A 25,768-nucleotide genomic window follows, 5' to 3' on the forward strand; every position below is an offset into this window, starting at 1 on the left:
TGTGCGTGGTCGTGGCGGACATGCAGGCCACAACCGCAGACCCCTCACGAGCTGTCGACGACGCAGACGGCGGTGACAGCGACAACAACGCCGATGTCGGTGGCACCGGTATGGGCAAGGATGCTGCCAGCAGAGATCGGGAATGCAGCCGGCGTGAACCGGTGGCCGCGGCAGCGGCGGCGCCGCCGCCGCAAGCAGCAGCAGCAGCAGCAGCGGCAGCAGTCGGAGAGCGGGACCTCGTGTCAGCGCCGATCGCGGTTGCGGACGCGTGTGTGGAAGTAGCAGGTCAGTTGGGGCCGGGCCTGGCGGCGATCGATGCAATGGAGCGAGTTGCGGCACAGCAGCAGCAGGGGGCTGTAGCAGGAGGGCTGCTGGACGAGGCGAGGGCGGAGCAGGCGGCGGCGGTGCGGGCGCTGGTGATGGCGGCGGACCGATGGCACCGAGACCTGGAGGATGCAGTGGAGGAGGAGGTGGAGCGGCGGGCTGGCGGCGCCGGAGGTGGTAGTGGCGGCACCAGCACTGGCGGCGGGTTGGAGTTTGGGTACAGGACTGGCGGCGGCGGCGGCGGAGGAGGAGGAGGAGGGGGAGGCGGCGGCGATTCGCGGTTTCGAGTGCCGGCAGGGGATCGGCGCAAGCGGCTTGCGCGGCAGCGGCTGCAGCAGTCGGAGCGGCGGCGGCTGCGGGCGGAGGCGGAGGTGCGGCTGCTAGCGCCCGGGCGGCGCTGGGCGTGTTGGAAGCCGGCGGCGTCGCTGCTGGTGCTAGAATGCGAGCCAGGCCGGCCGGACAGACTGGTGCCACCGGGCGGCGCGGCTGGAGCGGCTGTAGCAGCTGTAGCTGCAGAGCCTGCAGCGGATTTAGCGGCGGGAGGAGGAGGAGGAGGAGGAGGCAAGGAGGCAGCAGCGGCAGGCGGCGGCGGGGGCAGGACGAAAGCGGGCGTGAAGGCGTCGCGGGCCGCCGCGGTGGCGGCGGCGGCGGCGGCGGCGGCGGCGGCGGCAACGCCAGCAGGGTCGGGGTCAGGGGCAGGCAAGACCGCGAAGCGGGGCGGGGCCGCCGCCACCGCCACCACCGCCGCCGCTACTGCATCTGGCAATGAGCCCATGTCTGCGGCTGAGGCCGCGGCGTTGCATCGGGTGCTGTTGGCTGCGGGGGCTCAGATCGGCGGCGCAGGTGGGGCGGCCTCGGCGCCGGCGCTGTTTGGCCAGCTGTTTGGCGGCGGCAGGGCGCCGCGGGCGCAGCCGCAGCAGCAGGGCTCGACGGAGGAGAGCTCGCTTTTGGATTTGACCGGGCTCGAGTAGTGAGTCGGGTGCTGCCTACCCAGGAGCCTCCCCTGGATGAGTGCGGGCTGGCTGCTGCGGTGTCGCTGCGGGGAGGGCGTGATGCGTGCCGAGGGCGTCCGGCCAGAGCTGCCGGAGCGGACTGAGGGGGTGGACGTGTCGGCGGATGCAGCGGCACGAGTTGCATGAGGTGGGTGGGTGGAGCGGGTGTTTGCAGGCGCGGGGCCCAACGCACGGGCAGCATGGGCAGTGCTGGTGGTGCTGGAGGGCGGTGGCACGTGCCGTGTGCCGTACATGCGTGTTTTCAGGAGGGTCTGGTTCGTGGGGGAAAGGAGGGGCGAGGCGTATCCTGTAGCGTTCGCGAAACTTTGCTGCTGCCATGCTGTGTTGCTCACTGTAGTGTCAAGCACCGTAGTAGGAATTTGTGTGCGTACATCATTCATCTATCTGCTGCTGCTATTGCTGCTAATACTGCTGCGCGTGGGGTTAATGATACCCGGCAGATACTGAGGCGGGGGTTGATCAACACAAAGCCATGCTTTATCGGGCCTGAGGGGCAGCCGTCCACAGCGTGGCCGTCCGTCCGTCCGGGACACTTGCGTCACGACCCCACACATAGGCACACCACCAACATGCTACAAGCAGCTGTAAACGAATTGCTGAACCCAGACGGTCTAAATGTGAATCGGGAACGGATGGAATTGGGTCGCGCATGCAGGGCGTTACGGCACTCGTAAGCACGGGGAGCGGGGTCACGGCAGGCGAAAAGGATGTCACGGGGAGCGGGCTCAACGAGCGGCGCACCGCTTGCGGGCTCCTACCACTGGAGCTCGATCGCGCGTGACGACCAATTCGTAGTACCATTGCCCCGTCAGGCTGCGCTTATCAACTTCGCTGTTAGTAGCTTGCTGACTTCGCACTCCCGATTGATGACTTGTGTGAGGCGCCACACCTTCAGCCAGGCCATCGCCAATTGGGCGCGCTTCTTTTACCCTGATACGTGCCACCTTCGCGCCAGCGCTCCTATTGTCTTGCTGCATTACATCGATACGTCCGAACCACTCGTCGGGCCCGGAAAGACAGGGTTCGTAGCTGCAGCAGAGCGACATCGCAGAGGCCGCACCATGGCTTCGCGGCAGTGTCAGACGTCACACCACCCTCGCACTGATGTCTGACATACTACCCGCTCGAGCGTGCCGCAAAGCAGTTTCAATGGCTTTTTGTTGCATGCCCGGGCGCTTGGTCCGAAAATTCACAAGTTGTAGGCCCGCCCGCCGTTCGCTTCACCGTGCAGCCGCGCTTCGGGTTTCATTGCTTTCTTGAAAGAAGCGGGCACTGAATTTTAATAGGGCAGCGCGCAGGCTGCTTTTCACACTGACAAAAAAAGTTGTACGGCATGCTCAAATTCTCCTTCAAAAGCCTATTTTCCGCGGCTCCATTACCCATACTTCAGGGCTCACCAAGCGCTATGAGTCTCCATAATCACCGACGTACCTCTGCGAGGTTGCAGCAAGCGATATTTGTCGCGGCGGTGTTTGTCACTCCGTGCGTGCTTGGCTTTGCGCCTCGCGTCGCAGTGTATCAAAATGAAGAGGTCACGGGTAATGGATGGAGCAACGGGCCCGACAACGTGAGGGCCCAACTGGACTCTGCGGATGCTGGCGCAGCAGAGCTTGTCGACGCGAGCGCGAAGCCACGCCTGGCCGGCCTTGATGCGCTCCTGATTCCGGGGCAGCACAGTGCCTTTTACAGCGGGGTGGAAGTGATGTCTGACGTGCAAGCATTCGTCGCGAATGGAGGTTTGGTCCTGCTGCTGTCATCTAGCTCGCATGGCGCCGCGGAGAACGACTTCGTCTCGCAGGCTCTCGACTACCAAGGTGAGGGCTGCGAGCGAGCTAGGACGATGCGGCAGGTTGCGCCGTGTATGCGTCCGAACAAAACCACTCTTCCCACGCCTGACTAAACCGTGCTGCCTCCGCCCTGCGACTCCTGATTCCCCCTCCCCCCCCCCCCCACCGCACCTCCCCGCCCCCATTTCTGTCCCCCCACTTCTGTCCCCCCACTTCTGCCCCACCTCTTCCCAACCCTTCTTCCCCAACTGCAGGCGACTGGGTGCGCTGCAAGCAGACCGCCTCCTCCTCCAGCTCCACGGGCTCATGGGGCGAGCCGGTCCTGGTACGTCACGCCCTCCCCGCCCTCTTCTCCGCCTCCGCCGCCTCCGCCGCCTCCTGGCCCAGCTCTCTGGAGGCTGCGCGGTCCACCTCTTTCTTCAGCTGGTGCCGGCATGAAGACGCGGACGCCTTCAGCCTGCCCCTCTACACGGCTGCGGACCACACAGACAAGGTGGCGGTGCAGGTGTGTGCAGCGAGCGCAGAGCGCAGGCGAATGCGGTCGTACGTGGCGGCCTGTGGTGCCCCCGTGCCCCCGTGCCCCCGTGCCCCCGAGTCACACGTGTGGTGCCCCCGTGCCCCCGTGCCCCCGTGCCCCCGAGTCACACGTGTGGTGCCCCCGTGCCCCCAAGTCATACGTAATAGTCTCAGGCATCGTATCGCCATCATGAAAGGGCGGTGCATCGTGCGGCTTGCATCCTGAAGCACCCCAACTCAACACCTCCGCCTGCCTGCCAACCTCTCGGCCAGCCATCTCCCACCTCCCACCATCAGGCCACCACACACCCAACCCACGCCCGCTCCTGCTCCCCTCAGCCTTCCCTCCCCTTCCCCCTCCCTCCCCCTGCCCGCTCCCATTTATAAATACAGCTCTTCGGCAAGGCCGGCGTGCCCGGTGCGGTGGTGGTGCTGGGCTACGACTGGCGTCAGGGCCCGCAGCGCCGCTGGGGTCGCCTGCTGACGCAGCTGCTCTCCAGCTTTGCCTCGAGCGCCTTCGCCCGCCCCGCCCAGGGCAATGGTTTTGAGCACCCCCCGCTTGATGAGCTGGACGCCGGTGACGACATGATCAGTAACGACATGTCTTCATCGGCCGATGGCGGTAAGGCCCTGGGCGGGCTGCTGCAGCTGTCCGAGGTGGATGACGCGGCTGTACGGCTGGCGGATGAGACGGCCGAGGTCATCCGGCGCTTCCTGCAGGCCGGCAGTGCCGCCGGCACGTACCCTGGGCCCTCCCCCACCCCGTCGCCGACGCCCTCGCCGACCCCTTTGCCGTCGCCGTCGCCAGACCCGCGCCCGCGCCCGCCCTCGCCGCCGCCTGCGCCTCCCTCGCCGCAGCCCCCGCTACCTCCTGGCCTTGCCCTTGTTATTGAGGACTACACGGTGACGTTCGAAAACACGACAGCGTTGGGCATCAACTCGCCCGCCGACATTGACACGCCAGCAAAGGTCGCAACCGTCATCGACCACATCAAGGCCATGTTTGCCTCAGCTCTGGTAAGAGGTTTGCTTTGCTTGCTTGAGTGCGTGGTTGCTCTGCCACCCGCTTGTCCAATGGAAGGCTGTTGTTTGTGTGTGCACTGAACGCACACGTGCATGGGCACCGCTGGAGTGTATGCACATCCACGACCTCCATCCCAATGCTCCATCGCTTCCCCTTCCCATCCCCCACACACCCGGTGCACACATGCAGGGCCTGTCCAAGAGCGAGGTGCTGGTGCGCGGCCTTCGCTTCATCTACAAGAACGGAACAATCATTGAGGTGCTCACGCCAACCGCCGCCAACCGCCGCCGCGCCGCCCGTCTCATGGTGGAGCTTGACAACAAGTCGTCGTCATCTTCATCAACAGAGTCGTACGACCTCGTGGATCCTGCCGTGCACAAAAAGTACGACGGCAGCGAGCTGACGCAGATGTTCGTACCCGCCTCGGGTGTGGTGGGACTGGTGCGGGAGCGGCGCTCGGCCGTACAGCAGGAGCAAGTCATGGAGGTGGGTGTGCGCGGGAGCGTGTGTTTAAGTGTGCGTGTGTGTGCGTGTGCATGTGCCTGTTTCCGCTACAATGCACCTCCCGCGCCTGTCGCCCGCCCGCCTTGCCGCCAGCCCGCGTGCCCGCCCTCCTAGCCCTCCCTTGTGTGCCCCACTCAATCCTCCCTTTTGCACACTCACTCACACACAAACACACACACACTCAAACAATCGCACTTTCACACTCACACAGCTGCTGGATGTTGAGGCCGCCGAGCTCCTCCACCTGTACGACAACTTGCCGGCTGCCGTGCGGCGAGTGCTGGCTGACAAGCAAGGCGACGCGACCATTGAGGTGCTGATCACACTTGTCTACTATGTCGAGGTGAGTGCAGCGGCGTGCATGAACTCGGTTGGGGTGGGTAGGGATCAGGGCGGCAATGCGTAGAAAGGGAGGTGGGACCGCAGGCAGGCAGGTGGGCGGGAAGGCCGGCGCAGGGGTGCTGCTGTAGCTGGTAGCGGGTTGAGTCTGTTACGGGCCTCTGCGCCCAGCAATGCAGTTGCGAAAGAGGGCGAAACCTCTTATTTGACCATGTATCGGTACTGCCAGGCACACAGCACACACGGCAATCCGCTGACTCCTGATCGTGCAACACAACACCTGCACCCGGCGGGGTCCACGCAGGTGCCGCTGCCGCCCAGCCCGCCGCCGCAGCCGCCCGTGCCCCCTGGCACTGTCTTGCCACCCTCGCCGCCGCCCGCTCCGCCGTCGCCCCCGCCCCGGCCGCCGCGGCCGCCGCCCATCACCCTGGGTAGCGTCATCAACGCCACGGGCGCCGCCGGTGTGTTAATGGGCATCTCGCCGCTGCCGCCCAGCCCGCCGCCACGCCCGCCGGCCGCGCCGCCCACCACCCTCAAGGTTGTCAACATGACGGGCCAGGGAACACTCCTGCCCAACGGGTGAGCAAATCAATCAATCAAGACCGCACATGATGTGGTTTGATGGTTAGGCATCGGTTGAGATGCGGCGCACCATGTTTCCTGCATTACTCCGATCACTTTCGGCCACCGGGCCTGCTGTGCCTGCGCGCCTGCTGGTGACCCAGCCAACACCCACGCATGTTGCCCCTCTCCGTTCCCCTCTGCCTGCGACCACCAGGCGCGCCATCTACTACGACTCACCCAACTTCCAGACGGCGCTCAAGGCCGGGTCGCCCCTGCATCTGGTGAGCGCGTAGCCTGGGGTGTCCTTATGACCACCGCACTGTATTGCAGCCATGGCCGCCTGTTGCGCTCGGGGCCTAGTTCCTTGGTAGCTGCTGTGTGTGTAGGAGTTTGCACAGCCCCCAGCGGTTGCGCCTTTTCTTACCACCTTGCATTGGTGGCGCCCAACACCCACGTACCCTCGCCCAACCCCCGCGCAACCCCACGGCGCAACCCCCACCCAACCCTACCCTGCCCTTACCCCCCGCGCGCTTCCCCCTTCCCAATCCCCTTCTCCAGGTGGACCCCCTGAAGGAGGCCTGCCCCAACAAGTGCGTTGCCTGCCCTCAGGCTTGGAAGGTCGTCGAGGGCAACACCAGCATCAACAACGCCAACCGCACCGAGCTAGTCTCCGTGCCCATTTTCTTCAAGGAGCCCACCCAAATCAGCCGTATGTTCTTCAAGCAGGTGCGTGCGAGCGTGTGTGGGGGGTGGGGAAGGGGACTTCATTCAAACCCAACGAACCCTACATTTAAAACTAGTGAACCCCGCTACCCGTATGGGGGTGCAGGAGGGGGTGGCCGTTCGTGGAGAACGCAGGGGGCAAATGTGTGCGTGTTCGTTTTGATCAAGAGCGCAAGGGAAGGAGTCATCCCCAGGCACAACACACACGAACGCGCACACGGAGGCACAATATCCGATCCATCCATCCACCCGCCTATTCCCATAATTCGTGCGACGGTTCGCAGGTCCGCAACTCGGGGGTGGTGCGTGTGCAGCTGATCAAGTGGTCGGGCCGGCCCGTCAACGGCACCTGGTCTGCAGCCCTGAACGCCTCCAGCCTGGGCAAGGTGGTCTACAACGTGTCCAAGGTGGGTGGGCGCTGGTGGTTGATGGGTGGGTGGGCGGCGGGAGCGTCTCAGCACGCCGCCGGCTGCTGCACGTCAGGACGCACGCCATGCGCGCCCTCGCTCCTATCCATCCACACCGCCGCGCTCACCATTAATGCTGGTCCGTCCGGCCCGTCTCCCCATTGGCCCATTGGCTAGCTACCATACGCAAGCCCCGCGCACGCATACACACTCTCCTGCGTGTTTCCTTATCTCCTGCCATCCACGTAACCACATACACACAAACAGCTCCGAACATGCTCTTGCACCCCAAATTAAAACGTGCAGGACTCGACCATGTGCCTATCGGTGCTGGTGGTGCGCATCGGCCCCAAGAAGTCGGGAGTCAACCTGCCAGTGCCCACCAACGGCACACAGGCGAACCTGCCCGCCAAGCTCAAGGTGCGTGCGCGTACGTGCGCGTGTGCGTGCCGTACATGTATACCGTAGGCGAGCGAGGGCGTGTGGCCACGTGTAAGCGTGTGTCCTGCTCTGCCGTATCCTCCGGACGACAAGTCAACACCCACACGCACAACAGCTTCTCACTTCCACACGCACATGTGTATGTTCACGGTTCACACCTTTCACACATCCACACGCTCATGCACGCGCACGCACATCTCGATCCTTTCCCCGCGCCCTTTCCTAACACCTGCACACGCACACACACTTACACACACAGTTACACACGCTGCCTCTCTCTCTCCCTCTCTATCACACAGGCCAAGTCCCTGGGTGGCGTGCTTGTGACCATGCTGCGTCCCCCCGGCGCCGGCCCCAACTACGGCCCCTTCCTGGAGTGGGTGCGCTTCCAGGGCCGCGTGCTCTACCCCTCCAGCGTCAGCGTGTACAAGAACCTGCTGGACCCGGTCTCACGCCGCAAGTAAACAACAGAGTTGTCTTTCAGTTGCCGGCATGATTCGGTGTGGAGCTTGAGGCAGTGTGGAGACTGATTTGCGCCTGCCTGTTTGAAGAAATGTGTTTGGGCAGTGATGGGCGTCGCTGTGGGCGAAGGTGACTCCGCGCTCACACGCTGTCCTTTGTTGCCAGCGCTCCACACGAGCTTTGTTCTGCGAGCTTGTCGTTGTGCATGTGCGCCTCGGCAAAAGATAATTTGATAACAGAAGTGTATGATGGTGCCTAAGCAAGTGGTACCTTGAAGCGTAGTATGATGTCCTATGGCGCAGTTGTTTGGCTGCAAACCTTGCATAGCCCCAGCTTTCAGCTGCTGGTCGGAGCACTTCAACTTCATCCTAAAGCGCCGCACTCGGGCTGCGGGATGGGGGACTGGCAGCAGCAGTCTGTCGCCGCCCCACCCCGTGGCCCCGCCCACCACGCCCATCACGCCACGCATCCCTCCGCATTGTGTTTGCGCGCACACCATACACGTACGTATGTTTTGTATGTTACGTTTCGCAACCCTAACATGGAGAACATGGGCGACTGGCAACGCGAGTGTTTTCCTCGTATTCAATGTAGTAGAACGCTGCATGCATGGCTGCGTATCCCTGGCTTGTGGCTGGGTGCTGGCAGCCGGGGTCTTCATGTTGGTTGGGCGTATCCGTCTATGCGGGGATGTGCTTTAACGTTGTCCACCAATTGCGAAACTGGTGGTAGTAATATGGAGGCTTCATAAATTCTCTTCTTGCGCGCGCGTAATGCCTGTTCGCGGTGCCAGCTGGCGGCAAGTGCCTCACGGCATGCTCTGCTACAGCCTTACTTGGGCCCGGCGCAGTGTGCAAGAGCGTGGGTGTTTACTTCATGTGTTCAGTTTGCGGGCTTTGCACAATGAGCACGGCTGTATGTTATTCTCTGTGCCACAATTCCGCATCATGTGCGCCATGCTGCGCACACGACCTACCACGCACCTGTACGATGCTGAGTGGATGGACATCAACATTTAGCTTCCGCACCTGGCCCAGTACACCTGCAGGAGCATGCATGCGGCGGATGGATGCGCGCAACAGCCATTCTTTGATTGATTACGGTTTTCTGTGCCGAGATCAAAGGGGCTGTGCGTGCGACAGCTGTTGCTACCATACCCACGCACCCGCAAGAACGTGTGTGTGCGGGGGGGCTTGCCACTCATGATGCAGGATGAAACGTGCGTGTTGGGGCGGATGCAGTGAGGTTGCACTATATCAAATTGGTTCAGTCCGGATGATTCTACGGCATGCAAGAATTTCACGCAAAGCTGGTATTTCCCGTAATGATGCAGAGAGTTTGCCTGCTTTTGGTGCACGTGCGCTCTCTCGAGTAGGATGGGCGGTGTTCCGCCTGCACTAACCTGCATTCCCGAATCTACGGTACACGTTTTACGTTGTCATTAGAGTGCTGGAAGCAAGGCGGAGACGGAGAGAATGCGGTGGGGCATGCCAGACGCAGGCGCGGTGGCAGCAATCAACTGCCGTGTCCCATGAGTCATCCAGGTTTTTCGTGCCTGGCAGCAATTAACTGCCGTGCCCCACCAGTCATCCAGGTTCTTTGTGCCTGGCTCTGAAGCATGTCTTTGATGAACCGTTCAACCAAACTCAATATGCCATATGTTAGCATTGTGTGGAGCCTATCGACGCACGTGCATGCATGATCGTGCAGGCGCCATGTTGCATCTCATTGTCGCACTATGAAAGTGTGGTGAGACATGCGCCTCTCGTGCAGACTGTACGGCGGGTGCCCGTTGATGTATCGTTTGATAGGGGCATGTGGTGATGAGGCACTCGCACGAGAAGCGAGCAACGCAAGGCAGCTTGCGCCGAGCCGTTGTCTGGCTGCTGTTGATACGTACCTACGTATGGCTGCACGCCGTCCCTACGTGCTCCCGCCATACCGGTGGCATGGCTGGAGCGGTGCCGCCAGTGCTGCGTGCACTCCGCAGTGTGTAACAATTAACAAGTGTTCCCCGGTCACGGGAAAAGGGGCTGAGCCCCTCCACAGTCTGAGGCCGAACAACCTCATCGCCCGGACATAGCCGGGGTCGGTTTCCACAGGCACATAGCCAAACCAGGTGCCTATCTAGCAGTCGCGATGCCACAGCAGAGCCAACCGCAGCCAGGCGCAGCACAGTTGTCAACAGCCGCACTACTTGTCATGCCGCAACGCATGCCCCCTGCCAGCCCCACCGAGGACTGCTACCTAGACACCGCCAGCCGGCTCCTCAGCCTGCGCGCTTGCGCCGCTTCTTGGGCGGCGCTGCGCTCTCCTCCTCCACGTGGCCTTTCCCGCCCCCTCCGCTACCAAGATGCGCGCACGCGCCGCCGCCGCTGCCGCTGCCGCCGCCGCCGCTGCCGCCGCCGCCGCCGCTGCCGCCGCCGCCGCTGCCGCCGCCGCCGCCGCCGCCGCCGCCGCCAGGCTGTAGTGATGCAGGTCGCTTGTGCCCCAGCAGCATTTCCATCAGCGCGTGCCGGATGTTGGTAAAAAGAAGCACGCAAAGGACGCATCGTCTCAGGCTCAGCAGGCTGCAGGCACGTTTATTGGTTTACAGGGTCAGGCAGGGGGAGCCCAACCAGCAACCTGACGTGTCCCCGCGCTTAATGCTGCTGCATGCAGCAGCCACGTACGGCTGCGCACATACAGCACATCCGGCCCCCCTCCCACTGGAGCACGCCTCTCTACACACACCTTCCTTTCCACCTCCTCCCTTTCCACCCCTCCTTTGCCTCAGCTGCAGTCGTCCAGATACCCACGCATGACCACAATTGCTTATCGCGCACATCCGAAACCTTGGCCCGGGCTCCACATCAGCCGCCGCCGGCCTCCTGCCTACCCTCCTCGCCTCCGGACCGCTTCCTAGCCAGCCAGCTGCATTCACAGTAGCCCCGAACACACCACGTGCGGGTCCGCATGTGCTGCTGCTCACGCCAACCAGGCAGGCAGCAGCAACCCAGCGCGGCCCTTGTGCAGTCCGCGAGGATGAGATAAAGCCCGTGATGCATGCCACCACGGTGTGCACCACCTTGTAACCAATATACACACATGTGCACACAAACACACACACACACACACACACACAATGGCGGTACCCTGAACCCAAGGGAGTACCCCGCACCCAAGGGATTACCACAGTGGTTGTGTAGTCCATCTTCCAAGGGCACACACACGCACACAAGCATACATGAAGCCAACATACAAACCCGTGCACATGCGGAACAAGCTGCCGCAGCTCGCTCTGCGGCCCCCTGCACTCCCACTCTGTCAAGACCAGTCAGTCCCGTAAACACTTGTAGCTCAGAGTCTGCCCCCTTCCCCGGCTTGCAAGGATACCTCCCATGCTTCCGGGGCACTGTAACTCCCATACCTCCTGTAATGTTCATGACATATCATAGCCCCGCTCCATTCGTGACTTTCTGTTGCGCATGGGCATCCCGGAGCCCCACAGGCACCCCATCCCACCCTTCGCCCACGGCAAATGCTTCCATTAGCCTTTGCAGGGCACTGCAGATGTCAGCCTCTGCCCGGCCTCTGAAGGCTTATTCACCTTGGGTTTCCATTTTGTCCCCGTGCTTAAACGCATGTAACGCTCCACCCCACACTACCCATGCGCACAACCTCACCCCAACCTTCCACCCCACCTCCCAGGCGCCACCCTACCTCCCAAGCCACGCCCCAAGCGCCCCCAACACAGCACACACTAGGCCTCCGCCTTCTCGGCCTCCTTGCCTTTCCCACCGGCACCTGCCGCGTCCGCCGCTCCCTTTGGCGGCGGCGGCGTCGCCAGCGGCGGCGGCGGGTTGTTGAGGATGTCACCGAGCTGTGTGGTCACGTCGCGCACGCCCGCGCACGAGCCGGGCGCATCACGCTCAGCACGCAGCAGAGCAGCAAGCGCGGCCGGCTGCGGCGCCAGCACGATAGCACGGCTCAGCACGGCCACCGCACGGTCGAGCAGCTTGGCGTCTGTGGGGTGCTCCTTGACCTGCAGGCGAGGGAGGTGGCGGAAGAGGCGGCGGCGGCGGCGGCGGAGGAGGAGTGGCGGGGTTACTTTATGAGTATTCAGAAGTGAAGGCCAGGAGGGTAATGGAGTTGCTGGCAGCGTGCGATGCTAGGTAAGGGGTTGCATGCAAAGGGCCCACACCCACACCCACACTCCATAACCGCACCCCCACCCACACCTCACACCTACATCCACGCGCCTCGCCATCCACAATCCGCCCACACACCCCTGCCCCCAACCCTAACACCCCTCTCGCTCCCCACCCCCGCTACCCGCAAAACCCCTCACCTGCAGCAGTGTAAGCTCCGCCACGTGCGTCCACACCGCCTCCTGCGACACGCGGCCGTGCCGGCCCGCCAGCCGGGCGCAGGCGCGCGCCTCGGGCCGCCGCAGCCCGTCCCACAGCGCCGCCCAGGTGCCGTACATCAGCATGGGGCCCTGTGTGCGTACGGCGCACCGTGTGGGCCACGTGTGTGTACGGCACAGCATAGGGCCACGTGTGTACACGGCACAGAAGCCAGCAGTGTGAGGGCGGGCGGCCGAAAAGGCGGGCGCACAAACAGGGCAAAGCGCCGACAGGAGTGCGCGAGTGCGTGCAGCAGAGAGTCGCGATCAATGCAGTCGAGAAATGCAAACGCGACGGCGCATGCGCCCATGCCGTGCTGCCCCCACCCCGCCCCGCCCCGCCCCGCCCCGCCCCGCCCCGCCCCGCCCCGCCCCGCCCCGCCCCGCCCCGCCCCGCCCCGCCCCCGCACCTTGCCGATGTGGTCCAGCAGGCTGTTGAGCAGCCTCCAGCCGCAGCCGTGCTCCACCATCATGCGCGCCAGCACCGCCACCTCGTGCGGGTGGTGCCGCCAGTGCGGGTACCTACAGGCGGTGCGGGGGCGGGAGGGGGTTACATTCATGGGGGGGGGGGGGGTTGTGGATACCAGCCTAAACTAAACCGAACTGGGGGAGGGCAGGTGGTAAGGAAATGAGAGGGCCTGACACGGTTGCAGGGTTTGGCTGTATCCCCTATCAGTCCACCGACCGAAAACGGTGAAACACCCAAGATCCGAAAACGGTGAAACACCCAAGATGAAGAACACGCCCAGCAGGACAGGTCAGTGTATGGAGCAACCCGTGCTACATGCCAACCGCCCCAACCGCCCCAACCGCCCCAACCACCAAACCCATCGCCTAACCGCCGACCGTCACTCACTCCTCGATGATCTCCTGCAGCTCGTGCCACAGCCACAGCGGCTCGGCCCGGCCGCGCACAATCGCGCCCACCAGCAGCCGCAAGTACTCCACATAGCTGTGAGAGAGAGTGTGTGTTGTGTGTGTGTGTGGGTGTGTGTGTGTGTGTGTGTTGTGTGTGTGTGTGTGTGGGGGGGGGAGGTGTGGGTGTGGGTGTGTGGGTGTGCGGAGGGGGCTGGAAATTTATTCAAATCCCAAAGAAACCAAGACCAGAACCAGCCCACAGAGCGCGAAGGGGGGGTGGCCGTTCATGGAGGTAACGGAGGAAGGGGGGAAAGGTAGCCGTTCATTCCAGAACCCCAGGAAGAGCCGAGAACCGAACGCGGGGGGCGGGGGAGATGTTTTCACCATTCCCATCGAGAAACCAGAGACAACAAGACAATGGAGGCACCCGACTAGCTCGCCTGCCCCTTCCAAACATCCTTGCAACCCCCCCTGCCTCACAGGTATGCGGTGACGGGGTCGTCGCGGCGGCTGTGGCTCTGGGCGCCCCAAATAATCTGTTTGTTAGTGTTGAAGAGGCACGAGGAAGACATAAACGCAAAGTTTGTGTATGCGAATATCTGTGTCTTAAAACGCACAACGAAAGCTAAGATCAACACAAAGACTGTGTATGCGATGATCTGTGTGTGCGGGTTCCAGGCAGGCGGCACGGGGGAGGAGGAATCCGCGACTCGCCAACAACGCACTGCAGCGGAGCCAGCCTAACATGCTGCGTGGGCGCCCGGAAATCAAACCGGGACCCATGTGTGTACAAGACCGCTGCAAGCCTAGCATCATAACGCACCCCCGGAACCCGCGTCCTCGCCCCGCCACCACCATGGCTACGGCCCGGCGTCAAGCATTGATGGCGAGGTGGTACCCGCACGCGAACGCAGAACTCCACCTGGGTTTGGTATGAGCTTCGGCTGGTAATGGCTTGGGTTGGTAATTACAACCCCCCACCAACCTAACCCCACCCACCAACTCTCTCGCACACGCACACACACACTCACACACACACACACACACACACACACACACACACACACACACACACACACACACACACACACACACACACACACACACACACACACACACCAGTGCACTCACGTTGCGACTGGGCTCGCGGTCGTCGTGCCGCTCCCAGCACACCCGCAGCACGCCCACCTGCGGGGCACGTGAGGGCGGAGCGGGAGGTACGCGTCACTGCCGGGGCTCTGAAAGTCTGGTGACGGCACCTTGAGCGCACACACACAACGTGCAGTGCCGCAACCTGCCATTCCAACGCAGCACCAGCACCACCACCACCCGACCACCATCAACCCTGCCACCGCCAACCATCCAGCCCTCCGCCCACCCATCCCGCCCACCCATCCCACACACCCCCACGCACCACCCACAACAACCCACAGCCACCCACACCACCCATCCCGCACCCCACCCCCCAACCATGCGGCTGCAGTTTCTCCTTGCAGCGCGACTGTTTCCTTACGGGATCGGTTCAAAGTCAACCCCAAACCACCCACCAGCACATCGTGCAGCGGCGGCAGCGCATCCGGCGCCACCGGCCGCCAGGTGCAGTAGGGCGCTGAGAAGGCGCTGTGCTGCAGGTGAAGCAGCTCCGTGGGAGGCAGCGGAGCCTCCTGCGCCTGCGCCTGCTGCGGCTGCTGCGGCTGCTGCGGCTGCTGCTGCTGCGGCTGCTGCGGCTGCTGCTCGGACGGGGCTGCGCCAGCCCCTGCAGAGGCGGCTGCGCCGCCGGCGCCGTCCGCGGCAGCGCCGCCCGCCGCCCCTTCCGTAGCCGTCGTCGGCGTCTGCGGCGCTACGTCCGCGCTGCAAGCTGCTGACCCTTCCGGCTGCGGCTGCTGTTGCTCTTGTTGTTCCTGTTGCTGTTGTTGTTGCGGCTGCGGTTGTTGCTGTTGTGATGGTGAGGGCGAGGACGCGGCCAGTCGCTTCCAGGCCGCCAGGATGGCAGCCGGTAGCTTCTGGCAGCTCGTCTCCTCGGGCTCCTCGCCGCTCTCGGGGTGTACGACGGTGTCGTACAGCCTTAAGCAGGGGGGAGACAGGGAGGCATGACAGCATGAAGTGGGGGGGGGGGGGGGACAGGAAGTGGAATGACATGTGGGCCTGCCGCACGGGCCCAGCGCACTCCCGGTGCCGCATCGCCTCCGCGCCTCCGCCACGACGCCGCCACCCCCCGCCAATCCCTTTTCCCGGTGCTGGCGTGCACGCCCTTGACCCTGGATCCGCAAACACACACACATACCGTACACACACGCCCTCAAAAACCCTCTCACCCCGCCTCCTCCTCACCACGTGCACAGGTGCTCGAGACGCGGGTTGCGGGGGTTGTGCATGACGGAGCGATAGCGGTATGACGTGATCTGAGGGGCGGAGCTCGCCTCCTCGTCGTTGCTGTCGCTGCTGCTGTCGCCGTCGCTATCATCGGAGCTGTTGCTCAGGCTCTCGCCCGACTCGGTTTCCTCGTTGGCGGCACTCGCGCCGTCTTCTTGGGGGCCGGGCGGAGGCTCGGGGTCCTCAACCCAGGTGTCCTCGCCCCACTGGAGGAGGAGCGGTACGTGTTTCGCGATGACTACGCCCGCGGTCTCAAAATCGCCCTTTAGTAGCGCCGAATTGATTGCTGACCGCGCAGCCTCTAAGACGGCTTCTGTATCCGGCGAGGGCTCTGCAGCCATTCAGTCGCTCGTAAGTCGCACGGCCCGAGGCGGGTGTCCCTTAGGTAGCGACTCTTATATAATATCAGGATTTGATTACAGTACACAGGATTGTTATCGCGATAGGCTGCGTTTTAGGAACTCGGCCTGATTGCGACGACTTGCACGCTCAAACGCGTGTAGCTATGAAATGTTATGAGCGCCTGAATGTTGTTTATGCACTATTACATATTCTGCCAGCAACTACGGCTGGTCATTGGGTCATGACCACACGGCCGATTGGACGCCGCTTGCACGTGCACGTGATGGAACATGGCAAGGGGCAGGAAAGCGTAGTCCCGATGTGTGTGGCTCCCACCCGTGCCCACATAAATGCGTAGCAAGAAGGGACAAGGCATTGGTGCGTCGTTCGCGCGCTGTTACTGTACCGACGGTAGCTGGCAGGTTGTGTCGATGTTTTGCTGACGCGCATTCCTCACGCTCCGGGCGCCCGGCCAAGGCGATAGCACCACACAGACTCAATGCGACGCCACACCGCGCGGATAGCATAGCCGATGCGCACCTGCAGGCAGTCGACCGCTTGCACGTGCATGCACGGCTGCGGTCGCCCGTCCTCTTCACCCGCCAGACCAAAGCTGACCCAGTAGCCACCTCCGTACCTATGCCTGGGAATCCTGCATCAAGATAGATGCTTTGTCATGCGTTCCCGCAAACGGTTTGCAGGTGAGGCCTCGAGGGCCTCGGACGTCGTGCCTAGGTGCTCGCTACCATCCGTTGCCCATTACCCGGCAGGTCCGTCACCTGCGGCCGCACCACACACGTCTCCAAGCACTGCCTCGTCTCCCAAAACACACGTATCTCTGCGCACCACTCAAAAAAAACCCTGGTCACCAAACACGCACACGCAACACCCGCCCAGCGCACACAGCCACGCACGCTCCACACGCGCGCGTACTGCTGCCCGCCCGACACCCCTACGCTTTCCCCCCCCCCCCGAACCGATACAGGCCACGCAACCCAACCCGCGCGCCATTGCGCACCCAGACAATCCAGTGCAGTACAGCCACCACCTCTCCAGGCCCCTGGACCCACACGCCAGGCCACCTGCACCGCCATAGCGCGGTGCGGGCCCTCCTCCATCGTTGCTGTTGCTACATCGCCCCCCAAAGGTGGTATGTTCTTTCCATTCCCCTATGCGGGCGTTAACGCCCTAACTAACACAGGCACGCCACCCGATACCGCAGCCATCTCCCGCCGTGGCGACCCCCTGCCGTGGCGCCGGGTTATGCCGTGGCCGCCCGTGCCTGCTGCTGCTGCTGGCCCTGCTGCTGCTGCTGGCCCTCTCCACCCTCGCCCTCCCCGCCGCGGCGGCCCTTGAGCACGTTGGTGATGTACAGCTCTCCGGCGCGGTAGGAGGAGCGGACCATGGGGCCGCTGGCCACGTACAGGAAACCCAAGTCCTGTGTGTGTATGTGTGTGTGGGGCAGGGGTTACTTGCCCGAGTCCAAAAGAAATTGATCCCAACACACACTGAATTCATGACTAGTCTAAGAAGTGGACGGGGGAGGTGCAGCTGGAGCGGCGGGCAGGTGGCTGAAGGGGGATTGGCGCGACACTTGCCCTACGAAAGAACCGTCGTGCGCTCACACACGAGGCACGTCCCGCCACCAGCAAGGTCCCTCCACAACCTCTTAAGATCGTCAACGTACAGCCAGAGCCCCAACGTGATTGTGTATAGCCATGCGCACGTGTTAGCCCCTGCCGTTTGACCCCATTTCCAGAACGGCGACATACCGCACCCGTGTGCCCTGCCACCCCCTGCAAACCAAGCCCATGCACCGCCCACGCGCCCGCACCTTGGCGATCTGCTCGTAGGCCGCGAACGCCTCCGGTGTGACGAACTCGGCCACTGCCATGTGCTTCTTTGTGGGCCGCATGTACTGCCCCAGCGTCACCACGTCCACACCGTTGGCGCTGCGATGGGGCGGGAGGAGAGGAGGGGAGAGGGGAGAAAGGGAGGGTGGGGGGAGGGAAGCGTGTGGGGAGAAGGGGAGCTCGGGGTTGCGAGTGGGATCCAAGAGCTGCGGGACGGGTTTGGGAGGGGTTCCGCTCGCCCGCTTGCCCTCGTGCACGAGCCTGCCTGCCTCAGACACTGATTCGGATTCTAATTCTGGGGTAATAACTGCACCCCAGCCCCCGCTCCCCCCACCTCACCGCAGCGCCTTCAGCGTGTCCACCACCTCCTCCCGGCTCTCGCCGCAGCCCAGCATGATGGAGGACTTGGTCAGCAGCCGCCCGCCCGACACCCGCTTGGCGGCGGACAGCGTGGCCAGGCTCTGGGCCCAGCCCGCACGCCGGTCGCGGACCTGTGTGTGTGTGTGTGTGTGTGTGTGTGTGTGTGTGTGTTGAAGAGCACAAGGAAAACGTTGCGCAAAGACAGTGTATGCGATGCAGCAAAGCGACGGTGTGTGTGTGTGTGTGTGTGGGCGTGTGTGTGTTATGTGTTGGTGCGGAAAGCAGGTGAGCAGAAAACAGGCGAGTTGGTGGCCGCAGTGGTTGCGTAAAGAGGCTGCGAGGCTGTGCTCGTTGCTTGTTGTGCAATCATTCAGCGTCAACGCGCACACATACATACACATATACACATCGTTCACACGCACACAGCACTCGCACTTCGCACTCGCGCACGCACGACCGTGCTCGCACTTCGATGACACACAATCGGCACGGCGTCGGGCGGTGGCATGGCACGCACCGGCGCAGCGCCGGGTCGGGGCACATGGGGCCCACACACGCCGTCCTCCGTGTACACTTCCCCGTCCCTGCACCTGCCATCCCTCTCCCCACCTGCCACCCTCTCCTTAATAATGGGGCATGGCAACGCCCCGCCTCACGCACGCACGCACACGCACACCTGCCCCTGCAGGCGCTCCACGGTCTCGATGTTGTGAGCGTACACGTCCAGGCCAGCCTCCACAATAGTCTGTGGCGGGAGGGGGAGGGGGGTGGGTAGCCATTCATGCAAACGGTTTGCAAGAAACATGGAACTGGGGAGGGAGGGGGTGTAAATGCCCGAGCCCGACGAGATAGGTCCGAGAGGTCCGGGGCGAGAGAGCAGCAGCAGGGGCAGCAGCAGGGGCAGCAGCAGGGGGAGCAGCAGGGGCAGCAGCAGCGGCAGTCGTTGTAGGGGTAACAGGATGATGCGGCGAACAAAGGGACCCGCATTGCCAGCCGTGGGTAGATGCAGTTTGACAGCACTACCTCCCCGCTTCCTCTTCCCCGCCTGCCGCCTCCCCCCTTATCCCCACCTGCACGCCGCCCATGTCCCCCTGGAAGTCGGGCACCAGCGCCTCCACTAGCAGCCGCCCCTCCGTCTTCTGCTTGAGCAGCCGGATGGTGGAGGCGATGTGGGCGGCGCCGCCGTCGGGCAGGTCGTCGCGGTCCACGCTGCGGCGGGTGTTGAAGAGCACAAGGAAAACAATACGCGTAGGGCAATGTATGCGATGCAGAGTTACGGCCGCGGATTACCTTTACAGTATACTGTGTGTGTGGTGGTGGGGAAGGGGGTGGAGGGACAGGGTGGTGGTGATCCGAGTTCCCTTTCGCCGGGCATTGTGCGGCAATTACGCATGTTCAGTTGAATCTATCACGGTGGACCCACTCCCGTGCTGGTTTCGGGCTCTGGGTCTCCGTTGTTTTGGGATCGGTTTTGGTTCCCCTCTTGGTTGGGATGAAACCTACATCTACACAATTGTAGCCAGCCCCACCGGGTGAGCAGCTCATAATGCAGCGCCCCGACACACACACACACACACACACACACACACACACACACACACACACACACACACACACACACACACACACACACACACACACACACACACACACACACACACACACACACACACACACACACACACACACACACACGCGCGCGCGCGCGCACAGGGCGGGTTTGCGTTTCGTTTTTAACACACACACACAGTTCCCGCCCCCACCTGGTGAGCACCACGTAATCCAGCCCCCAGGCCGCAATGGCCTTGGACACGTTCTCCGGCTCGTGCGGGTCCAGCGGCGGCGGCGCCTTGCTGGTCTTGACCGCGCAGAACCTGCGGGGCGGCAGGGGGGAGGGCGAGAAGGAGGGCAGGGAGGAAGGGGTTGGGGGAGGGGGGTGTTATGTGCCCGGGCCCAACGAACAAGTCTCATCAACATCAGAAAGCCCAGGGGGGGAGGAAGAGAGAGGGGGTCAATCCAAACCCAAAGCGGCCCCAAAGGACCAGCGGCCCTCCGCTCCCCCTGCTCCTCCGCCCGCCTCACTTGCAGCCGCGTGTGCAGGTGTCGCCCATGAGCATGATGGTGGCGGTGGCGGTGTGGCCGTCGCCGCCGCCCCAGCACTCCCCCAGGTTGGGGCAGCGCGCCTCCTCACACACCGTGCTCAGCTTCAGCTCGCGCAGCTTGGCCTTGATCTCTGCGGATCGCGGAACGCGTTGAAGAGCACAAGGAAACCGCAAAATGTGTGTGCGTTTAGAGACTTTAGCGCGTGGTGAAAGCGTGTTGTTTGTCTGTACGTGGTTGGGGTTTTGGTTGATGGGAAACGGCGGAGAGCACATGAGCAGAGCCCCCCCCCCCAGCAATTGGTGGACATCCCCTCAACGGCCCGCCTCACCTCGCCCTGACCCGATCTGACCCCAACCCGACCCGACCCCGCCCCCCGACCACGGCCGGCCCCGCCCCCGCCCCCGCCCCCGAGCAGTTCACGCGCCGCCCACCTGTGCACTTGTCTCCGCCTTCCCTGTCCCCGCCCCCGCCCCCTGCCCCCGCCCCCCCCCACCTGTGTACTTGTCTCCACCCGGCAGTTTGTTTCGCTTCATCCACTCCGGCTTCCGCTTCTTGGCCTGTGCGCGGTGTGCAGTGCGGGTGTGGATGTGGACGGGTGCACAACCGGCGCAAAGGGCCGTGGACAAGCCCCCCTCCGCCATCTGTGGCGGCTGAAGTGACTCCTGTGCAGGGAAGCACCCGCGCCCCCACGCGCCCACCACGTCCGTGCCCCAGCAGCCACCCTCATTCCACCTCCCCACATCGCACCACAACACGCGCTAACGGCCACTGGCCACTGCTTCACCCATCCCCACCCCCTTCCGCCCGCCCCTTGCTCCGCCCCGCCCCCTGCCCTCTGATTGACTTCGAAATCGTCGAGACCCTAGCCCCCCGCCCTTGCACCTCATATGTGTGTGTGAGCCTGCGTGTCACTAGCCAGACCGCAGGCACCGTAGCCACTCCCTTCTCCTCGGCGTCAGTGCGAAGATGACCGGCTCGCCTCCTGCCGCCTCTCCCCTTCCCCTCCGCCCCCCTTCCTCCACCGCCTCCTCCAACTCCTCCTCCTCCTCCGCTCCCCCTCCTCCACCTCCTCCTCCTCCTCCTCCGCCCCCCGTCCTCCCTCTCCCCTCGTCCTCCTCCTCCCTCTCCCCTCGTCCTCCCCCGCCCCCTCCTCCGCCTCCTCCTCCTCCTCCTCCTCCTCCTCCTCCTCCTCCTCCTCCTCCTCCCTGGTCCAGCCCCCCTCACCGTCCAGCTGGGTGCCTCCACGCTGTACTTCTCAACCACCTCCGACCCCGTCAGGAAGTCAGAGAAGTCGGGGCCTGAGGGTTCGAGCGTGGGGGTCGAGAGAAGGCAGCGTTGTGGCTTGTGAGGCGTGTCGAGACAGGCACGTGTTAAGAGACGGGGTGCGATAGGTCGGGCCGGGGCGGGGCAGCACGGCCCAGGACATGGCCCCTATCTGCTCTAGTAAACACAGCTTGACTCTCGCACAACCCCTGAAAGCGAAAGCAGCCGCACCCATTGGACACTGGCTGCCAGCCGCACGGCCACGCGGGGTGACGTGGCTATGATGCCTCACGGCCCGTCACCACCACCCCGTGCCCACGCCCATGCCACGGCACCCAACCACGTGCTGTACAGGCCGACCATCCGCTACAGCCCCTTCGTCCTGCTGACCTCCAGGCTGCTACTGCCGCCTGTCCCCAGCGCTGCGCCTCTGCTACACCCCCGACAGCTCCCTCGCCACGCCAACCCCACCCCCCCGCCTCTCTCACCCTGCGCCAGCTTCCGCCGCAGCGTGTCCACCGCCACCGCCGGCGCCACGCCCGAGCTCGACGCCTCCGACGTCTTTACGGCCGCCGCGGCCTCGGCCGGCGCCTGCGTCGCCGAGCTAGCGCTCGAGAAGGTCGCGGTCTGAGACCCCGTCACGGCCCCCGCCCATCCCAAGCTGCTGCCGATGGTCCCCGACAGCCGCTGCGACGCAGACGTGGCCGCGGCCGCCAGGCCCCCGCCAAGCTGCTGAGCTGAGGACGCTAGCCATGGCGCGCCAGCGCGCAGAAGCGCAGCATGGAGCGACATCCGCGCACGTTCACGCCCTCACGTCTCGCGGTCTGGGCTGCTCAGCCCAATTTCTTACAGGGAACGCCCTAGAGGTGTATGATTGGGCCACAATGACGCAAATCAGCCAAGGTAAGCAGACCGTTGGAGGTAAACACACGCAGAAGGGTGCCAAAGGGAGGCTCTAAGCAGTCCAGGCGGGCACAAACATATAAAGCTGAAGCTAGTGGTATACCTAAATTAATTTTGGGGCGCTCCACTGAAAAATGGACTGCCTGCATGGGCCCTGTACGGCTTCGCCGAGCGAGCCCGGTGCAAGGGCCGCGACCGTGCATAAGTCTCTCTCTTTCAAGTTGGCAGAGGGAGCGCCAGCTTGCCAAGATGCCGAAGATAGGATTCTACCGCAACTGTGAGCAGACGGGACGGGGGCGGCTGGGTTTGGCGGGGCAAGGACGGTCTGGAAGCGGCAGCACTGCAGCAAACGGAGCCTAGTGCACATCTTCAAATGGCTCAGAACGCAGACTGGCGGCGAGCTTTTGCGGCGCCGCGGGCGCCGCCCATGCTTCGGAGGGGCCGCCAAATGCTCAGCCGCAGCAGCCAGAGCTCAGAGGCGACGCCCAGCTCGACATGAGTGGGAATACGTGCAACTTCAAATGGAAGCGACGCTGATTTTTGGCTTGGGCTGTGCACTGCAGATGGCAAGACCTTCAAGAAGCCCCGGCGTCCTTATGAGAAGGAGCGCCTGGACGCTGAGCTGAAGCTTGTCGGCGAGTATGGCCTGCGCAACAAGCGCGAGCTCTGGCGCGTGCAGATGGTTCTGAGCAAGATTCGCAACGCTGCTCGTGTCCTGCTCACGCTGGACGAGAAGGACCCCAAGCGTATCTTCGAGGGTAACGCCCTGATGCGCCGCATGAACCGCTACGGCCTGCTGAACGAGAGCCAGGACAAGCTGGATTACGTGCTGGCGCTGACCCCCCAGGTGAGCCGCCGGGCTCGTCGGCAGCGGTGCACGCCGCTAAAAGCGCTGTTGTCCGCTTATCAGCCAGAAAAGTTCAATCGGGGGGTATTTGGCCGGGTTCGGGGTCGGCGGGCTCACAGAACGGGGCTTGCCGGCGCATGGCGCAGCGAGCATGCGGCGCAAAGTCGCAAAAGCGGCGTCGCACGCGGAAATGTAAGATATTAAGGCTAAGTGTCTAATTCTATTGTTGCAGGACTTCCTGGAGCGCCGCCTGCAGACCCTGGTCTTCAAGCAGGGCCTGGCCAAGTCCATCCACCACGCGCGCGTGCTGATCCGCCAGCGCCACATCCGGTGAGCATAGAAACAATCAAAAGGGCACGGGGGAGGGGAGGGAGGGCGCGGGAGTGGGACAGGGGCGGCGACAGCAGCAGCCGATTCCGGGCTGCAACGCCCCGGGCTGGGTGGGACGGGTATGTGGGCCTGCTTGCGCGCCTGGAGCACCTGCCGCGTCACTTGGGGCGACGCAGCAGCAGCCAAAAGCGTCTGAAGCGGAACTGGAGCAGCAGCGGACACTGGCGTGTTCCAGGGCAGGGACAGAATGGGCAGCGTACGCAACTGGCAGGAAGGCCGCTGCGGCGAGGGCTAGGCCCCAGCCGCCTGCGCGGAGCTCCACAGCAGCAGCAACCGCACGCCGGCGGGGCTTGCGGATCCCGGGCGTACCGGCGGCATATACAGCTGGCGAGCTGGCCAGCGGCGGGCTGTGATCAGTAGCATGAGTTGAATGCGGGCGGCAAGCGGCTGAAGGAAGGCACGACAAATCGAGCAGGCCAATGAGGAGCAAGCCGGTTGACACGGCAGCGCAAAGCACCGGAGAGGCAGGCATGCTGGCGTACGGGCGGGCGGCTGCGCAGGCGGCCCCGCACAGGTGCAGGCGGCGGCAGCAGCAAACCAGACGCTGCACGCATCGCAGCTACGTCGCATCGCAAGCCAGACGCAGGACGTGGTGGCGGCCTAAGGGACGCGTCTGAGCTGTCGTTGCCGGCGGGGCTGCAGTGCTAAGTGACGTTCGGGTCAGCAGCGCTCGCACGTCCCGGGCTTGCGCTTGCTCACCTGGCAATCGCTGCAACACGGCTCATGGGCCTGGGGCAAGTTGGTTCAGAAGCTGCAGCCGCCGGCGAAGTGGCGCCGTGGATTCCGCCAGCAGCAACAACAGCCAGCCACGCAGCCGCGACCAGCCAGGAACACAGCCGATTCCTCCAAGCAGCTGCAGCTGGGGTCGTATGGGATTCACAGCGGTTCGGGGGCACGGGAGTACGTACTGAACCTGTTCTCGCCGAACTGCGGCTGTACCACTGGGCACTGACAGCGGTCCTCCACGTGTGTTGTTGTTATTGTGTCTCCGCAGCGTGGGCAAGCAGGTGGTCAACGTGCCCAGCTTCATGGTGCGCGTGGACAGCCAGAAGCACATTGACTTCGCCCTGACCAGCCCCTTCGGCGGCGGCCGCCCCGGCCGCGTGAAGCGGAAGAACGCCAAGTGAGTAGTGCTAAATTTGCGGGGTTGCGAGGGGCGAGCGCTTCAAAGTGCAAACAGAGGTTTCGGCGGGGTGACGGGCGGCGGATTGGGACAAATGAGGCAGTCCGCGCATGCGCTCTCGTAATGCTGCGCTGAGAGGCCCATCTTGGGGGACACGAGCAGGCCGCAGTATTCGGCTTGCGCCGTTGCCACGCTCTACGGTTGCCGACGATGCTGCATGAAAATGAATGCGCACGTAGTCTGGACTGTGTTCCGAGCCCCAGCTTAATCGCTCCGTGTGCACCTGGACTGTGTGTGCACCCGCAGGAAGGGCGGCGACGGCGGCGAGGACGACGAGTAAACGCCCGCCAACGTGTTGGAGCAAGGAGCAAGGGGGGATGCTGTAACGCTTCCACAGTCGCATATGCCCGTTTCCATGCCGCGTGGTCCCAATTACCCCTGGGGAGGGAGCCAGCTCTGGGGAGGTCGAGGCCGCGGCGCAGCAAGAGGATTTTGTGCAGCTGATGAACAGCGGCATGATCAGGGCCAGTTGCTCAGCATGTGACACCCCTGGCGTGTGGCGGTGGCTCAAACGTCCAGAGGAATGCAGTTGCGGAGGCAAGCTGGCAGAAGTGGTAACGGCCTAACGGGACTTCAGTCCAGCAGGGGGGCTGGCGCGGTGATAGACGGCAGGAGGGATGGGCCAACGTTGGAGAGCCACATGTATCGTATGCAGTTACCCGCCGGGCATGTTGCAACGCAGCGGTGCGTCCCGAATGTTGACTAAGTGGAGGAAGAGGAAGATAAGGGCCAAAACGAAACAGATCGCATTACACCGCGCCGTTATCAGGGCCGAATCACAAGGCGTTTATCATAAGGCAGT

General features: G+C 63.5%; 5 protein-coding genes across 7 annotated transcripts in view; 3 read left to right on the forward strand and 2 right to left on the reverse strand.

Annotated features, from left to right (window-relative positions):
• CHLRE_08g359567v5 (uncharacterized protein) overlaps window positions 1–1,937 on the forward strand; it is an 8,503-nt gene extending 6,566 nt beyond the window's left edge. For both annotated transcript variants that reach the window (XM_043064787.1, XM_043064788.1), the window contains exon 6: window positions 1–1,937. This exon is cut by the window's left edge and continues 34 nt beyond it. In XM_043064787.1, coding sequence (XP_042921788.1) covers window positions 1–1,295 — 1,295 coding nt within the window. In that variant the 3' untranslated portion in view covers window positions 1,296–1,937.
• Window positions 1,938–2,134: 197 nt separating this feature from the next.
• CHLRE_08g359600v5 (uncharacterized protein) lies at window positions 2,135–10,113 on the forward strand. Its single transcript, XM_043064789.1, has 11 exons — window positions 2,135–3,151; window positions 3,379–3,629; window positions 4,034–4,657; window positions 4,854–5,150; window positions 5,380–5,511; window positions 5,812–6,086; window positions 6,286–6,352; window positions 6,630–6,797; window positions 7,079–7,201; window positions 7,508–7,621; window positions 7,942–10,113. The coding sequence occupies exons 1-11, from the start codon at window positions 2,743–2,745 to the stop codon at window positions 8,104–8,106; spliced, it is 2,625 nt and encodes an 874-aa protein (XP_042921790.1). The 5' UTR covers window positions 2,135–2,742; the 3' UTR covers window positions 8,107–10,113.
• A 569-nt stretch (window positions 10,114–10,682) lies between these two features.
• Window positions 10,683–16,344, reverse strand: CHLRE_08g359650v5 (uncharacterized protein). The gene is made up of 8 exons (XM_043064790.1): window positions 15,681–16,344; window positions 14,897–15,413; window positions 14,481–14,537; window positions 13,830–13,885; window positions 13,348–13,443; window positions 12,902–13,013; window positions 12,435–12,584; window positions 10,683–12,128 (listed from the first exon to the last, which is right to left on the reverse strand). Exons 1-8 carry the CDS (start codon window positions 16,061–16,063, stop codon window positions 11,847–11,849), a joined length of 1,653 nt encoding a protein of 550 aa, XP_042921791.1. The 5' UTR covers window positions 16,064–16,344; the 3' UTR covers window positions 10,683–11,846.
• Window positions 16,345–16,498: 154 nt separating this feature from the next.
• CHLRE_08g359700v5 (uncharacterized protein) lies at window positions 16,499–22,644 on the reverse strand. Its single transcript, XM_001702269.2, has 10 exons — window positions 22,132–22,644; window positions 21,605–21,678; window positions 20,874–20,937; window positions 20,360–20,510; window positions 20,041–20,151; window positions 19,348–19,486; window positions 18,954–19,022; window positions 18,257–18,408; window positions 17,899–18,016; window positions 16,499–17,502 (listed from the first exon to the last, which is right to left on the reverse strand). Exons 1-10 carry the CDS (start codon window positions 22,433–22,435, stop codon window positions 17,326–17,328), a joined length of 1,359 nt encoding a protein of 452 aa, XP_001702321.2. The 5' UTR covers window positions 22,436–22,644; the 3' UTR covers window positions 16,499–17,325.
• Window positions 22,645–22,765: 121 nt separating this feature from the next.
• CHLRE_08g359750v5 (uncharacterized protein) lies at window positions 22,766–25,766 on the forward strand. Of its 2 annotated transcripts, none has more exons than XM_001702251.2 (5): window positions 22,766–22,823; window positions 23,110–23,393; window positions 23,626–23,723; window positions 24,778–24,906; window positions 25,213–25,766. In XM_001702251.2, exons 1-5 carry the CDS (start codon window positions 22,796–22,798, stop codon window positions 25,244–25,246), a joined length of 573 nt encoding a protein of 190 aa, XP_001702303.1. In that variant the 5' UTR covers window positions 22,766–22,795; the 3' UTR covers window positions 25,247–25,766. The 2 variants fall into 2 exon arrangements, with proteins under 2 accessions (XP_001702303.1, XP_042921792.1); XM_043064791.1 differs by having other exon boundaries at window positions 25,213–25,309.
• Window positions 25,767–25,768: the final 2 nt, after the last annotated feature.

Source organism: Chlamydomonas reinhardtii, chromosome 8 (assembly GCF_000002595.2).
Source record: "Chlamydomonas reinhardtii strain CC-503 cw92 mt+ chromosome 8, whole genome shotgun sequence".
Taxonomy (NCBI): domain Eukaryota; kingdom Viridiplantae; phylum Chlorophyta; class Chlorophyceae; order Chlamydomonadales; family Chlamydomonadaceae; genus Chlamydomonas; species Chlamydomonas reinhardtii.